At 41.7% G+C, this 17021-nt stretch overlaps 1 protein-coding gene across 1 annotated transcript in view; it reads right to left on the bottom strand.

Moving 5' to 3' along the window:
• LOC136872813 (uncharacterized) overlaps nucleotides 1–17021 on the bottom strand; it is a 669667-nt gene that overhangs the window by 268943 nt on the left and 383703 nt on the right. Inside the window, exon 2 of the mRNA XM_067146651.2 lies at nucleotides 12795–12918. Coding sequence (XP_067002752.2) covers nucleotides 12795–12861 — 67 coding nt within the window. The 5' untranslated portion in view covers nucleotides 12862–12918. The remainder of the gene's footprint in view (nucleotides 1–12794; nucleotides 12919–17021) is intronic.

Consider the following 17021-nt stretch of genomic DNA (forward strand, 5'->3'; position numbering starts at 1 on the left):
CGGTGTCCCAAAAATTATTATCCAGTTGCACAATATTGCAACAACATATAAATCAGAACAGGCATGGATAGTCGAATGGAACATTTTCTTGTTCAAAGGAATCTGAATCCTTCTATCGGGTTTGTACTCATTATCCTGGAATTTCAAGATCAAAATACTACACATAATCCACGTAAAAAGCTATAATACAGTAGTTATATTATTAAACATTTATACTAATGTTGGTTAAGTTAGCAGTCCTGGCCCCAATAATAAGCGGACCAACATACAGTTAATAAATTGAAATTTCATGTAAACAAGGTGAGTACTACTATAGCCCCCTTTAATTGAGGCAAAATTGCGATTATTATTCATTTAACGTTATTTTTTTAAAAAATTGTGCTTGTTCCATTTGATAACAGTAAGTAGAGCTCCTGACACATCATCAGTATTATATAAAGTTCTAGTAAGATGTATAATGTTACAACTGATCATTAACAGTACCAGTTGCCGTGTCGCGCTGTTAATCTATTTAGTCTATTCCTCAGATCCAATCGATTACATTTTTTTCCAGACTATTTTCAATATTTGAATACGTGTTTCATCGTATCTTATTAATAGGATCCGTGGTAGAGTGTCGGCCTCCGAATCCCAAGATAGCGGGTTCAAACCCGGCAGAGGTAGTCGGATTTATGAAGGGCGGAAAACAGTCCATTCGACACTCCATGTCGTACGATGTCGGCATGTAAAAGATCTCTGGTGATACATTTGGTATTTACCCGACAAAATTAATTAAATCTCAGCCATAGACGCCCAAGAGAGATCCGGTTTACTCTGTCTGCCATCTAGCGGACCTAGAGTAAAACGGAACGTCGAAATTGACGAGCAGACAGCCAGATGGCGTCAAATCGAAATGTCTGCACACGGTAGCTGAGGCCATACGATTATTATTATTATTATTATTATTATTATTATTATTATTATTATTATTATTATTATTATTATTAATAGGATCCAGCAATATTATTATATTTCAAAGCATACCTTCGGTACTCGTGATATTTTAGATGCCGGATAACAGAAATTATCTAACAAAACTGCCTACCTTCAACTTTTGAAAGACTGAAAGTTTCTTTAATACTGAACATCATCAATGAGGAAACTCCAGATATTATATCAGTCCCCCTAATTTGAACGTACCGAGCTCGATAGCTGCAGTCGTTTAAGTGCGGCCAGTATCCAGTAATCGGGAGATAGTGGGTTCGAGCCCCACTGTCGGCAGCCCTGAAGATGGTTTACCGTGGTTTCCCATTTTCACACCAGGCAAATGCCGGGGCTGTACCTTAATTAAGGCCTCGGCCGCTTCCTTCCAATTCCTAGGCCTTTCCTCTCCCATCGTCGTCATAAGACATATCTGTGTCGGTGCGACGTAAAGCAAATAGCAAAAAAAAAAAAAAAAAAAAAAAAAAAAAAAAAAAAAAAGAACGTAAAATGACCGTTGACTTGTGGACGTAAGAGGCACAGTTTGCCAGCACCTAATCTGTGTAATAGAATGTCATGTGATCTGAACTAGATGGATTTAATTTAATCTAACGTACTCTTATGTGGTATTTATGTATCTGTCAACTGTAGGCGTGAAATCTTTCAAAGTTATTGGCAAGTTTATATTAAAATCAAGAACGCAGTATTTCCAAGATGCTCTATTATAGATGAAATATAGTAAATTAGGTGCTTAATTCTGATGTGTAAACTTTCTAACCCTTGCTTGTAAACATATTAGAAGAATAGATGATGAAAGCTCCTGCAGAGCATGTAAATTTAAAAGGGAGACGAACTCATGACTACCAGTCTGTATGTTCAGTTTTATGAGTTTAATTGTAAGATCTAGTTTGAGATTATTTAGTTTCGCGTTAAACATTGCCCTTGTTGCAGAGAATATTGTATGGCAAGTAATAAAATTAAGTTACATCTATATGTATTTATGCGTCGCGCAATCGTTAAGATGTACTCGTTTCCAGTTGTCACTGTGGCAGTTATGAAGCAGTTAGTGACTCACAAAACTGTGGATTTAATATTAATCACGGTAATTTACGACATTCGTTTTCATTCTTCACCAACCTCCATGTCAATGGAGAGTGAACTTGGACTTAAACGACATCGTGAGTGTCAGTATTCATCTCAGCAACCCAGGGAAGTGTTGATTCGTCACTAATATCTGTTGTTTTCGATTATCAGTAACGTGTGTCCAACTGCCAGTCCACATGTACATGTGCGCCCCCATAACCTCACCCTTATAGCGACGAGGTGCTCAGTTACTCAAGTTCGTGTGTCTCGCGAAGACGTGAAGCCACGAAGTCATACCTTTGTTGCTGGAGCCCGTGTGGCTGAATTACAGTAGAATGAATTATATTAATTACATTATTTCACCGTTGAGATGCCAGTGAAATTCACGCTTAAAGAAAGAGCTTTTACATACTACTACGATCTCCGTATATACTCTACGTTTCCCTACCTTGCTTGGCGCTGCTTGCTTCAATTCTACGCTCGCCGCATGATGTACTCTGCTCACCTACTGTCAACTCGACTGATTACGTCAGCTGTGCTACACTGTGCCGTGCTTGTGTACTGTGCACCACGTGACATTATTCTTTCTAGAACTCGCTAGTGTGTATAGCCTTCGCTTCGTTTCTGGAAACTTCCTTTCCTCTTTAAATTGCTCTCTCCGCCCATCCATCCTTGAGTCGGGCTTTCGTGGCGGAGTGGTGGATTTCCACACGCTAACAACTGTGTGCTGTGCTATTATGTCAACTTCTGCTGGACATTATCTGCTGCAACTCGGTGAGCAAGGCTTATAACACATTTGTTTACATTTGGACTTTACCTTCATTCTGGCATTTGCCTATTATAAATACTTTACTCCGTCGAGTGGCAATGCTTTGTTTTAAAACTTTTCCATAGACTCTTTCTACTTATGAACTGCGCTACGGACTATTTGCAAACAAAAAGGCTTCTTCAGTTCTCATTTATGATCTGTTGCTACTGCTATACTATTCAATTACTCGGTGAAGAAGATCCTTTCTCATCCTAGTCTCCTTTCCCTTCCCATGCGTCCTTTTTCTTCTCAGGGTTCTGGTTTCGATGCATATTTTATACTTTGTAAATGTGGCACATATTTTTTTAGATTTTTCTTCCATTTCTAAATCTTTATCTGGTTGTTAACTTATGGTTGTTAAAATGTATTTATATATTATTTTGCACTGTTATTCTGGTCATCTTCTTTTGGGCCTAGTTCCTTCTTTACTGCGCGATTTTCCTCATCATAGCTTACTTCTTATTATATGTTATTAAGCACGTTTGATCACCTAACGTTATCTTATCAATTATGGTACATTTTATTTCATTGTGGTATATCAAACTATAAATATAATCCTGCCGTCGACCCGACAATACGACACGTATGTTACAACCGACTCATGTAGAGAGGTGTATAGGCAATTTCAGGAGAGATTATCGGGGTTCCAGTTCCAGGTAGAGAAACAGTAAGATATCTCGTGAATAAATTAAGAACAACGGCATCACTTAATGCTGTAATTCCTAAACTGAATCGAAAAATGAAAAATAAACTTTACAGAAATAACCCTCACACCTTATATGATTTTAAAGAAAATACAACGAGAGTAATATGGGCAACATGTACTTATGTGTGTGAATAACAGTTTCATTAGATGATGCCAGAACTGTTTGAATGCTGAAGGACACCACTTTCAGCACCGCTTGTAAAAAGAGGTTAATCGTCGCCATAAGACCTATCTGTGTCGGTGCGACGTAAAGCCCCTAGCAAAAAAAAAGAGGTTAGTACTTATCGTCCCCCTCTGGCAAACTAACGAATATGCAAATTATCAGAAAATTAGGAGAGCTGAAGGAAGGTGCGATTGCTCTTCTTTCTTTCTTTCTTTCTTTCTTTCTTAATATGTCTGCCTTCTAGGATTGGTTTCTCCCTTGGACTCAGCGAGGGGACCCACCTCTACCACATTAAGGTCAGTTTCCTGCAACGTGAGACTTTGAATTGGGGGATACAACTGGGGAGAAGGACCAGTAGCACGCCCAGGTGGCATCATCTGCTATGCTGAACAGGGGCCTTGTGGGGGGTTTGGAAGTTTGGAAGTGATAGACAAGGAAGAGTGAAGGAAGTGGCCGTGGCCTTAAGTTAGGTACCATCCCGGCATTTGCCTGGAGGAGAAGCGGGAACTCACATATAACGACGTCGAGGATGGCTGAAATATGAATCGAACCCACCTCTACTCAATTGACCGCCCGAGTCTCAGTGGACCCTGTTCCAGCCCTCATACCACATTTCGTGGCTGAGGCGGGAATCGAACTCGGGCCTCCGGGGGGTGGCAGCTAATCACCCTAACCACTGCACTACAGAGACGGACTTCATGTGAAATCAATTTTTGTATTTAATGATTGGTTTTATGTGTTAGCCATACAGAACGAGCTACAGATTGGGACTTTGTCAGAGCTTAAAATTATATAAATAATAAAATCTAGACCACAACTTTAGAACTACAGGCTCCCTAGTTTGTGGCTAGTTTGCCACAGTAGGGATGTTATGATAAAGTTCATTGGATACATAAATAAGCAATGAATGCAATAATATCGGTAATTGAATACGCGGGATTTTGGGGATATGCCACTCTGAACATGCACGTTGTCACCGGGCCCCTCGAAATAGGACACACTGTTAATGTCACCCTCCTCCCTCTCCCAGGACTGCTAGGGGGGTCTCTTATCCACACAGTAATTTTCCCCTGATAGTAAGTCATATGTGTACCATGTTTGGTTGAAACTTCTCCAGTAGTTTAGGAATAGATGTGGAACGTGCAGACACACACACATCCATTTTCATATATAGGCTACAGGGTGTTCGCCAGCCCCGTATTTTTTTCTGAGTTAGGAAACCCAACTAACGCGTATATCATAGTCATGCGAAAAACGTTCCTAAGATACGGCCGTACACCGTTCATATAATGCTCGTGAATATGGTAGAAACAATTAGCGGCAGTGTTATTTCTTTTTCTTTCCTTCTTTATTTTTTTCTTAATATATTTACACTCCAGTGTTGGTTTTCCGTCGGAATCAACAAGGGATCCCACCTCTACCACCTCCAGGGCAGTGTCCTGGTTCGTCAGACATCTGGTCGGGGTATACATCTGGGGAGGTGGACCAGTACCTCGTCCAGGGATCTCACCTGCTATGCTGAACACGGGCCTTGCGGGGGGATGGAGACATTGTAAGGTATAGACAAGGAAGAGGGAAGGAAGCGGAGGTGGCCTTAAGTTATGTACCATCCCGGCATTTGCCTGGAGAAGAGGGAAACCACGGAGAACCATTTCGAGGATGGCTCAGGTGGGAATCGAACACACCTCCACTCAGTTGACCACCCGTGGCTGAGTGGACACCGTTACAGCCCTCGTACCACTTTTGAAATTTCTTGGCAGAGCCGAGAATCGAACTCGGGCCTCCGGGAGTGGCAGATAATGACGCTAACCACTACACCACAGAGGTGGATGTTAGATCTCTTACATAGAAATAACATATGTGTAAAACGATCACAGCTGTGAATAACACTATCTTACTTTTGGATAGGAAGTGCCTGTAAGGACTACAACGTGCTAGCCAGCGGTAGCTAAGGTGGTTAGATCACGGATTACTGCTGTAGCATCAGCCAAGCTGTTTGCTAGTAGGTATGATTCACAGGTTGGTACATCTTTTATTTCTTCCATTAGTTCCGTTTACAGTGACTTATATGGCCACATGCCATCCCGTTACAAAGAGTGAATGTTTCTTTGGTCGTGGAAAGGACCGTTTTTATCCGACGTTACGTAGCTAAGTTGGACTTCGACATGATGGTCTGTAGGAAGGATGTAGAGTACGTTGCATTTTCTGTGTAGTAATGTTTCGAAACGTTGACCATCTTGGTTTTTACAGCTTTCAGCACCACGTTTTAAGGACACGTTGTACCATGTCAGGTGTAACAGCGTGGCATGCCTCGGTGACCAGGATCTTCAGGCTCCTGTACATACACTACATGCTGTAAGTGACCCCACAGGAAGAAGTGAAGTGGCGTTACATCGGGTGATATGGAGAGCCAGCGAATGGATCCGCCCCTTCCTATCCCTATATTTTGATATGAAGCGTGAAGATGGTTCCGTACTGCTAGTGATCCCGTCCTCTTGAAACCACATTCGTAATCACTCGCGCAGTGGTACGTTCTCCAGCAACTGTGGAAGTTCATTTCGAAGAAAATGAATGTAACGTGCTCCCGTTAGATGTCCGTCGAAGAAATATGGTTCTATGTGGCAGTCTTCCAAGATCACACACCAGAAATGTACACCACACTGCACTTGAAATGAGCCTTCTCTTACTGAATGGGAATTCTCCGCGCTACAACAGTGCATATTGTGCCTGAAAACAAGACTCTTGTTGAAGCGCTGCATTATTGTTCACGCTGCGTAATTCTCATTGACAAAATATTATTCTGGCATCGAAATCATGTCCGTGGAGCTGTTGGTGTAACTATAGATAGTAGCGTGAAATTTATTATTTTTCAGTATACGCAGGACTGATGACCGTCTGTTGTTAGTTTGTTGTTCAAGTGTCCGTGCACTATTTTCTTTTGCTAGTATCTTTACGTCACACCGACACATATAGGTCCTATGCCGACGATGGGATAGGAAAGGCCTAGGATTGGAAGGAAGCGGGCGTGGCCTTAATTAAGGTACAGTTCCAACTTTTGCCTGGTTTGAAAATGGGAAACCACGGAAAACCATCTCCAGGCATGCCGACAGTGAGATTCGAACCCACTATCTCCCGAATGCAAGCTCACAGCCGCGTGCCCCCTAAGCGCACGGACAACACGCCCGGTCCATGTACAAGAGAGTTATTTCGGACAGCGTCCAAAACAGGCAGACGTTATAGGAGCATTTCTTACGGAAGGTACCCTTCCAAGTGTTCCATTTGACCAGTTTATCAAGGTTTCGTAACGTATTGGTAATCGGCAGTCTCTTCCGTCCGAAAAGCGCTCGTGATATAGACGTTGCGACTGGACTGCAAAAACATTTTTGTCTGTTAAAATGGGACCCTATCTGTACATAAATTTAGAATCAAACAACCACATTACCGGTATTCAAACACCTTCCGTCACGGGCCTTTAACTGACTCAGCCACAAATACAACATACAAGAGGCTTGCTGAAGGATTATTAGTTAAGTATGGCCGTTCCACATCGAAAGTGAATATGCGTATTAAAGTCTTCAATAACGTTTTACAGTGTTCATTTAATATTTTACCATTATGGAGCACGTGGAGTGCATAGTAACTCGACAGTACTTTCTCCAGAAATTAGCAACAATTCAACGTCTTCTCCATAGGGATACATCGTAAGGAAATGTGTAAGTGCTGTGATGTGACCTGGTAGGTGTGGATAATTTTTTGTGTGCGTTGAACTCGGGAGATTGTGGATTCGATTCCCACGCTGGCCGTCCTGAACGTTTCACCATTAGGCAAAAGCCGGGACGGCACCATGCCCTTCCCCCACCAAACCTAAGGGGAAAGCCGCCAAATTAGAGCTCAGCCCTTAAAGCCAACAGCAAAGAATATTGATTACTGTTTCCCCTCTAAAATGGAGCACATCAGTCGTTCAAAATATTTTCCTCATGCTGGAATCGAACCACTACGTTGTCGATATTCACACACCTTATGCATCAGCCCTTAACGTATACAGCCACGAAGTCAACAGACATTAATGCTTGACAGAGGTTTAGGACCTAAGTACTCCCGTCCCACCTCAAAAGTTAGTAACCCTGTCAAAATCTTCAATGATGGTTTACAGTGTTCATGTAATACCTTTACATTACAGAGCACGTGGCATAACCTATTAATTGGATCGTATTATAGGTACCTGTGTTATTTCAAGGTGTAAATCACATGTTTGCAGATTGGTCCTTAGTATTTGGCGCGGAAATATGCATAGTAGTTCTTCATTTCTTAGGTACATGGATCAATTTACAGTGATGGCGCACAGGTAGGGGAGAACCTTATGGACCATGAGGAGAAATTTCAAATTATTTAGTGTTTATAAAACTAAATTACAAGGATATTTAGGTTATACGCGTTATTTGGGTTGCCTGTCTCTGAAAAACAAGGGGCTGCCGAACCATACAGTTAATATGGAAGATAAATTTCTGGCATCTTTCTACCCTTGACTTTTTCTTCTCCAATTCTAAATTTTACTTAACCTCGTTATTCCAAATCATATGTGGATAGGCCTATTGGGATATTCATTTAAAATGTACGTATTAAATATAATCTTCTGCGCTATTTTGTAACTTGTTAGATACTCTGATATGAGATCACATACGAGCAGATTTCTTTTACCACAGGCAGAGATATTTGCCACATACTCATCTCTTCATATGCAGTCGTAACATGAGAGATATTTCCTTTCTTGAAAGCTGCACATCTCGTGAAACTTTCCCGGTGCACTCAGAGGTGAATTGTTTGAAACCTTCGTAGCAACGATGTGTGAGGTGCATAGAATCCCATGGGATGACGCTAGCGCACCAAATAATGCACATGCACATATGTTATCCGAGCATGAAGCGCTAACGAGCTGCGTGTGTGGAACTCCTTGACATTTCCTTTCATTCGCTCAGCCTCTCCACCCTGCAGCATGCAAGTAGCTTTCACTAGCCACAACGTAATTTCTAAAGAAATATTTTATACGGGATTAAACCTACGCTAAGTACTTATGTGCAGGGAGGCAGGATATTGAAACTCTGGTGACGTTTCTTGCAAAAAACGATCACACAAAGGAGAGCTCTCAGTAAAAACATTTGACCTTAATTTAATTTTATGCGCAGCTCCCTAATTTCTTGACATTATTTCACTTTCAGACCGAAGAATACAATGTAAAGAAAAACAGGACCTTACTGCACCGTACTGTATGAATGTATGTTTGCATCATGTAGTTACGTACTCTTACATTACAATATATTTAAGGTTAATTTTTCTTTACACAAGCGCATAGGAAAATGAACACAACGAAAATTGTTTTGGACAGCATGTGGCTGGGAGGCGTGACCAGTCTCAAGGAAAATAATGGACAGGAAGTCCAGTGATACGTCACGATTATTTTTCTAAGTCTAATACAATCGACTGCATAGGGCAGTCAGTTAGGCACTCGTGTCCTATCCCCTTTTGGGGAGGACAGTATCTCCCGTTTGTGATAAAAAGTGACAGAGAAGAATCCTGATGGGTTCTGGAGGTGAGAGTCAGAGTTGGAGACTACGGGGGTCCTTAAATATTCCATCGTTTTTACTATCCTGAGCTATGCTCCAAGCCTTCATCCTTCTACATGTAAGGCTCTCGCCCAGGTGGCGGATTTTCTGTCGGTCATTTACCGAGCCCTTGTCCGACTCGTTGGCTGAACGGTCAGCGTACTGGCCTTCGGTTCAGAGGGTCCCGGGTTCGATTCCCAGCCGGGTCGGGGATTTTAACCTTAATAGGTTAATTCCTACGGCACGGGGGCTGGGTGTATGTGTTGTCTTCATCATCATTTCATCCTCATCATGACGCGCTGGTCGCCTACGGGAGTCAAATAGAAAGACCTGCACCTGGCGAGCCGAACCCGTCCTGGAATATCCCGGCACTAAAAGCCATACGACATTTCATTACCGAGCCCTTTCTTGTAGTGGGTTGTGCGAATATGACGAGGAGAGTGTTGGGACTGACACATACACCCAGTCCCCGAGCAAGAAGTATTAATCAAAAGCGATTAAAATCCCCGACCCGGCCGGGAATCGAACCCGAGTCCCTCTGAACCGAAGGGCAGTTCACTGACCACTCAGCCAACGAGTCGGACTCTTCACTCCCAACTTTTTCCAGCCCAAAATTTGCAAACGTTTCCTAACAGTATTGTTTTGTCGTAAATCACTCCGAAAAATTCCTGCTGTTTTCCTTTGAAAGATTTCTAGTTTTCCAGTCTTCCCTTCTTTTATTAGCTATTGCTCTATTCCCACCCCGATGTTTAGGATGCCTCGATTTACACTCCCTTGCCGGCTCCTACGCTGTCCTTCAGCGGAGGATGGAACCTGTAAGATTTTTCTTATTATTATAATTGAGAATGGATTACTGTATGTAGCCTTACAATAAAAACAAATCTAGGACAATGTGTGTACTTTTTGCTGCCTGCCTCGCAGGACAGGAGGGAGTAGGAGTATGGATGCGATGGAAACGTGGGTTGCCATGGCGATGAGCCTGTGTGCACTACAGTAGCCCCTTCCTCCTGCGCTAGTTATCAAAACGCTTCTTTAAATATTAGGACGTCCGACTCGTTGGGTGGATGGTCAGCTTACTGGCCTTCGGTTCATAGGGTCCCGGGTTCGATTTCCGGCCGGATTGGGGATTTTAGCCTTCATTGGTTAATTCCAGTCGCTCGGGGGCTGGGTGTTTGTGCTCTCCCCAACATCCCTGCAACTCAGACACCACACCTAACATTATCCTCCACAACAATAAGACGAAGTTACCTATATATGGCAGATGCCGCCCACCCTCATCGGAGGCTCTGCCTCATAAGGGTTGCAACCGGCTAGAAATAGCCACACGAAATTATTATTATTATTATTATTATTATTATTATTATTATTATTATTATTATTCGGACTATACTTTTACTTCCTGTTCCAACAATAATTACCTCTACGAGTACCACCTTTCTTGCATGGGGCCATAGAACACATCCGTGGTATCATCCACTTATCTCAGGGGGCAACTGAAAGGGAACGCTAGGGGCTTGCAAATAGAGAGTGAAGTTTAGCGGCCACGAGTCCGTACATGAATCTGGCATTGTCTTCCCTCACTTGTGTCATGCTCCTCATTTTCACCTGTCCTATCCAACCTCCATTGTTCATCTCTAGTTCTCCTTAGAACCCCGATGTTATTAGCTTTGTGAGACCCAGGGAATAATTCATGTTCATGGCGTTTCCTTCTTCTTGCTGATATATCCGTTCTTCGAAGTCTCAAAACTTTTCCATTTCTTCCTCTGATTAGTCAGGAGAAAGGGAGCATTTAGTCATAAATGCCTATTCCTACGCTCAACCCAAAACTGTAGGCTTATGTGTCTAAAATCTGTTCCAGCCGAGTTTTGAACTACATACATGGCTTTTATAGTGCCAATAAATGCCTATTTCGTGCATTAATGCCTATTTTGAAGATATTTGCATATCAAATGCCTAAAACAATAAATATTAAGTTTATGAATCGTACTTTTTCACCTATCTCTACTTTGGTAGTTTTCTTTACCAGATAGCCGCTGAAAGCAGGCATATTTGCCTGTAGTTATCAAGGACAGGCACTTAAATGTGATTAAAGGACAACAGAGTTTTTGAAGCGAGCTGGCCTTGATCTTCATATCGTACTGGCCAACCCCATGATTTTCAGCGGTCTCACGTATACTTTTTTCCAAGCTTGAACATTTACCTTCCAAAATAAAGCAGTTGGAATAGAGTGTGTAGTCTGTTACCTCTTGTGAAGGCTGTAGGGATTGTTCGTGAGGTGGAGGTGACCATTGATAACCATAATGGAACGATAGGAGACGAGATCAGTGCCCAAATAATGCACATGAATCCCTGCTGAAAGGATCCTTTAGCCTTTACTGCTGTTCTCGAAGGGAAGGACGTAGCACCACCACCACCAAGCTTCAGCCGAGCAGACCTAGCTGCCCTTACACACCGTCCCCTGACCTTATGTGAAATGGAAAGGTCATTTTCTCAATTTGAAAGTATATTAGCGCGACAACAGGCAACTGTTCAGAAGTTGGAACAATATCTGGTTGTCCATTGTAACATGCACTGACTGATTCATTTGAGGTGCACTGTTGACATAATTATTGTCTGGAAGAGAAAACGGTGTCTTCAATCGTAATCACTTTGGTTGAATCGTCAGGGTACTGGCCTTCAATTCGGAAGGTGCCGGGTTTGATTCCAGACCGGGTCGGAGATTTTAACATTCATTGGTTAAGTCCAGTGGCTCGGGGGCTGTATGTTTGTGCTGTGTCCAACATATTTGCATCTCACACATCACACATAATACTATTCTCCACCACAATAACACGCAGTTACCTAAACATGGCAGATGACGCCCACCCTCAACGGAGGGTCTGCCTTACAAGGGCTGCACCCGGCCAGAAATAGCCACACGAAATTATTATTATTATTATTATTATTATTATTATTATTATTATTATTATGATAACCATTGCTAACTTTAATGGAGTGACGTGGTATTTTTACTGCTAATAAATCCTTTTCCTATTGATAACAGACGATGGCTGCTCTTTTGTATTTGCTATTTACTTTAGGCTGTAATGCGTTAGAATGCAAAGAAATTTGGTTATTAGGAAATGTCGTGCAGCCCGTTCTTCCGCGATGTAGCGAGAGTAACATTGATTGCAGGGGTTCTGATGGGCAGAACGTCGAATGTTATGCAAAGCTCATAGCATAACCGTTGTGCATGCAGTTGAGTATACTTGTTCTTCGCATCAATATATTCGCATTTTGTCGAATAACTGTCTAAAAATCAGAGGTTTTGTAATAACCATCACCACCACCTTCAAAAACTACTGGACCTTTCAACTGAAGGAGAGTAAGTCACTCGTCGGTATTGGACGAAGACTCAAGAAACACATATTTTTACTACAGTTAATTAACTGTTTTTCCACATTTGTCAAGTACAGTGAAGTACGTTGAACTTACCTGCCGCCACTACAGCAAGGGCTAGCAGCCAGAGAGCGCAGGAGGGGCCGGCCAATCGCCGGCTCATACTTCGCTCTTATCCTATGTCGGCCTTGTTCTGCTTACTACCGGTCCGGATCATCACCTGTGGAGAAGAAATATCACCTTAATTATTTAATAATCCTTTAGAGTGGAACTGGTTTAAAATTGTTCAACTACGCCAGACAAGTCCACGAATCAAAGGAGTACTGTTTGGTCCTGTGGGTACACTCCTTGCTGGAGGTAGTGCACTATCAGAACACAGTAAATGACATTCATTAGGATGCATGCACGACCATGTCAAGGTTCCAACTATCCCGGCAGCTAAATAATGAAAATAGAGTTCCCAACGCTTTAAAATGGTGATCCATCCGCTAAAGAGGACGACCCTCACAGGGAACATACCATACGTCCTGCCTGATTGCCAGATATTAGCGTTGGGCTGACGATTCAATAGAGAAAACATCATGTTGCGAAATCTGATCAAGAATTTGCCAGGATAGTGCATTAAACTTTCAAAGGACATGGAAACTGAATCGCGGAATTTGCTGTTTCTCGATCAGCCTGGAGCTTTAAGAAAGCTTTTAGATCGGGTTATATATCGCTGTAGTCGAATAAATTTGAAGGATAGGTAAAGGAGTTTTAGAAATGAAAAATCATAAATTTTCTTCAGGCTGTCATAAGAGAAAGCACATGTCTGGGACAGGTTTCATTGTAAGTAATTTAAAAAAAAGTTATCACGGACATTCTGGTAACGTCTCACAGAGTGTGCAAATTACGAATCAGAGGATTATTTGTATTTATAGCCTGCAGGGATCGTGAAAATAATACTGTAAAGATGAATGCTATGGCGAGACAGGAAGACATCCATACGTGACCATTCTTAATTGAAGTATAATAATGGACAGGAAGAGCACTGTGAGATACATGGTATTAGAACATTTACAATTTAGCTTTACTTCGCACCGACACAGGGAGGTCTTATGGTGACGATGGGGTGGGGAAGACCTAGGAGTGGGAATGAATCGGCCGTAGTTTTAAATAAGGTAGAGCCTCGTGGAAAATAGGAAACCACGGAAACTATTTTCAGGGCTGCAGACAGTGGGGTTCGAACCCACAGCTGCGCGCCCCTAACCGCACGACCAAACGTTTTTTGTATTATCTTAAAATTTTACATTTTTCTGATGTTTTCCCTTATATTCCCCATTCTTTACTTCTTCTTCCTTTTATTTCTATTGAAGAATTTCACCGAGTTAGTGAAAATTGACAATTAAGTTTAAGATCCCAGACCCCGCCAGCAATTGAACCCGGGGCCCTTTGAACCATATTGTACCGGTAACGGCGGTACAAACTAAGTCCCCGTCATAGAAATTTTAAAACTTACGTGTTATGCTCCGGGTCGCTTACGAAGGACTGACCGGACGGCGAGCAACAGCTGTGTGCGTGTGACGTAGTGAGCGGGTGACGTCACAGCATGCCTCGCCGCACTACAGAGCCTAGACTGATGTAGAATGTTCTTCGAGTTTCGACGGGTAATAACTTTTCCCACGATAATAATTGGGCAAATTGAACAACATCGCCATATAACTTGATCCCTTAGCTATGTTCCTGCCGAATTTCACGTGAATCTGACTTGGGACGATTAAGTTATGGAACAAGGGGTGGAGGCCCGGATCAGATATAAATACGTACTGCTTCGCTCAGCAGACCAGTGTGTGTTCCAGCATGTTAGAAGGTGCTGCAGTGCGCTGCAGTGTGTTACAGCATGTTGCCAGAGTGTGATGCCAGTGTGTGGCCAGAGTATCTATGTGCACTCTAGACTGTAGTGTTCGCACAGTCGGTTCGCGGGCACCGTGATCGAGCGTGAAGCCGCTATTAAGTTTCAAGTCCGTGGATTTTAACCTAATCGTGTTGAATATGGACTTCTGCAGATTTCTTTATACTGTGACAACTTTTTACTCCGATAGGACGTGAGATGAATTGTGTATCGTCTGGACATTATCTATTGACTGTTACTCCATACGAGTGTCTAAGACTCGCAAACGTTTTCGAGTGCTCGAAATTGAAGTTTTATGTTATGGACAGGACTTAGAACTGATTGCTTCTTACCGAGTACTAAATACTTCGAGTTATAAGACTGTGTTTGAATCCAAATTTAATTTACCATTCCATGAACTGTGTCAATATTTTAGGTCATGAACTGTGAACTGTGCATGTGTGAACAGTGCATTTCAATTCTAATAAACAGCACATTTCAATTCTGCGAACATTCAGTTTACGAACAGTCGAACCAAGGACTGTCAATACTCGATTAATTTCGTCTTTTGATTTCATGTTATTTTCAATACGTGAATGAGTTCTAATTCACGAGTGGAACATCTTTATTTTTAATGAATTATGTTGAATAGTGCTTCAAAGAACTAAGTCATGCGGCATTACCTTACGTTGTACCAAGTGCCACAAACTTTAAGTGACTGTTAAACTCGACGATAAGTTTCGAGTGGACTTTTATTGTATGAGTATTAACTTACATGCTTATTCGAGTCTAGTGGCATTCTTTCACTTAACACGGGACAAAATTGAGTGACATTTCACCGTGTGATAAAGATACATTTTGTGTTTTAACTTTGTTAAAACCATTTATAAACGTTCCTCTCATCTGTGCAGAAGCAGCCTTTACATCAACTCGCCCCAGGGCTTAACGATGTTCATTCATGTTCACCATTCACAAGGATTACCTCAACGCCATTCATTAACGTCGCATGGATCTTCAAGACATCGAATGGATTTTCTAGAACTTCCATCGGGGGACGAATGGTGGTTCGCTGATATGGAAAATGGAGCTGCCGGAATCCAAGGACATTGCCAGCCATAGGACGAGGAACAATTTCTACTGTATCCGCTGTACAGAGGTAACATTACTTTCAATTTCTTAATAAACTCTGGAAAAAAAATTAAGATTTATTTAAACAAACCCTCTCCCTCTGTATGCACTTCAACGAATGGTACACGCCCTGCGTCTCATGTCTACCGAAGTACCACATTTACTGTTACAATATGTCATTACGAGCCCGACACCAACTCGTCCGATTCGTATTAGAACTAGGCCATCGATACGCTTATTTTATATATTCATTCGAAGTAAAAAAAAAAGCTATTGGATGTTGTGAGGGATACAAACGTGACGATTTTGTGAATTAGCCTCTTGATTATTTGAAGTAAAACGAAAAGTTCTCTGTCGATTTTCATTGTACGCACGAATACTCGAGCTTCGTAAGATCTAACGTATGTTTTTTGAACTTTAGCAATTTTTCATCCATTTAGTCCTCGATAAGAAGAGAAAATTAATATTCATAAAAGGTATTCTGAGACTTCCACGGAATACTTTTAATTTCTGTGAGGGAGCATTTAACAATTTACTTGTAAAACATAGAATTTTATGTACGGTAAATGCAAAAATTTGGTTGATATAATTATTATAGAGATTCTCTTCACTCTTTAGCAGTCCCATACCTTTTTATATGTTTATAAAGCATAGAACTATGTAACATTTAACGATGTTTAATTTAAAATATATTAATTTGGCATAGCACACATTTTCAATATTTTCCGCAAGACGACGTGTGTGTGTTTTTGCAGGCGTGTTGTAGGTGTTTAAATTAATGTTCGAGAGAATTAAGAATATAACAATTATAATTTAGAATATTCATTACATATCAGTGAAAATACAAATGTGACGTTAAAATAAAATTATTCCCTCATTTTTTCTATTGTGATGCGATGTTTAGAGACGCTGGCAAAAATAAAATGGCTTTTAGTGAAGGAAGTGTCCGAGGACATATTTGGCTCGCCAGGTGAAGGTTTTTTGACTCCTATAGCCGACCTGCGCGTCGTGATGAGGATGAAATGATGAAGACGGGACATACACCCAGCCCCCGTGCCAGCGAATTTAACGAATGGTGGTTAAAATTCCCGACCCTGCCACTAATTGAATCCAGGGCCCGTGCGACGAAAGGTCAGCACGCTAACCATTTAGCCATGACGCAAATTATTGAACAGATTGGAATGTGGTAAAATGCATGTGTGAGGCTCATCTGTAACCTAGGGTGCCATGACTGTACAATCACTCGTACAAGCACGTCTTGCCCCGACTAGAAATCCGTCGCACTGTGCATATCCTAAGCCATGTCCAAACATTCCTTCATCCTT

The sequence above is a fragment of the Anabrus simplex genome, chromosome 4 (assembly GCF_040414725.1).
Source record: "Anabrus simplex isolate iqAnaSimp1 chromosome 4, ASM4041472v1, whole genome shotgun sequence".
NCBI lineage: Eukaryota > Metazoa > Arthropoda > Insecta > Orthoptera > Tettigoniidae > Anabrus > Anabrus simplex.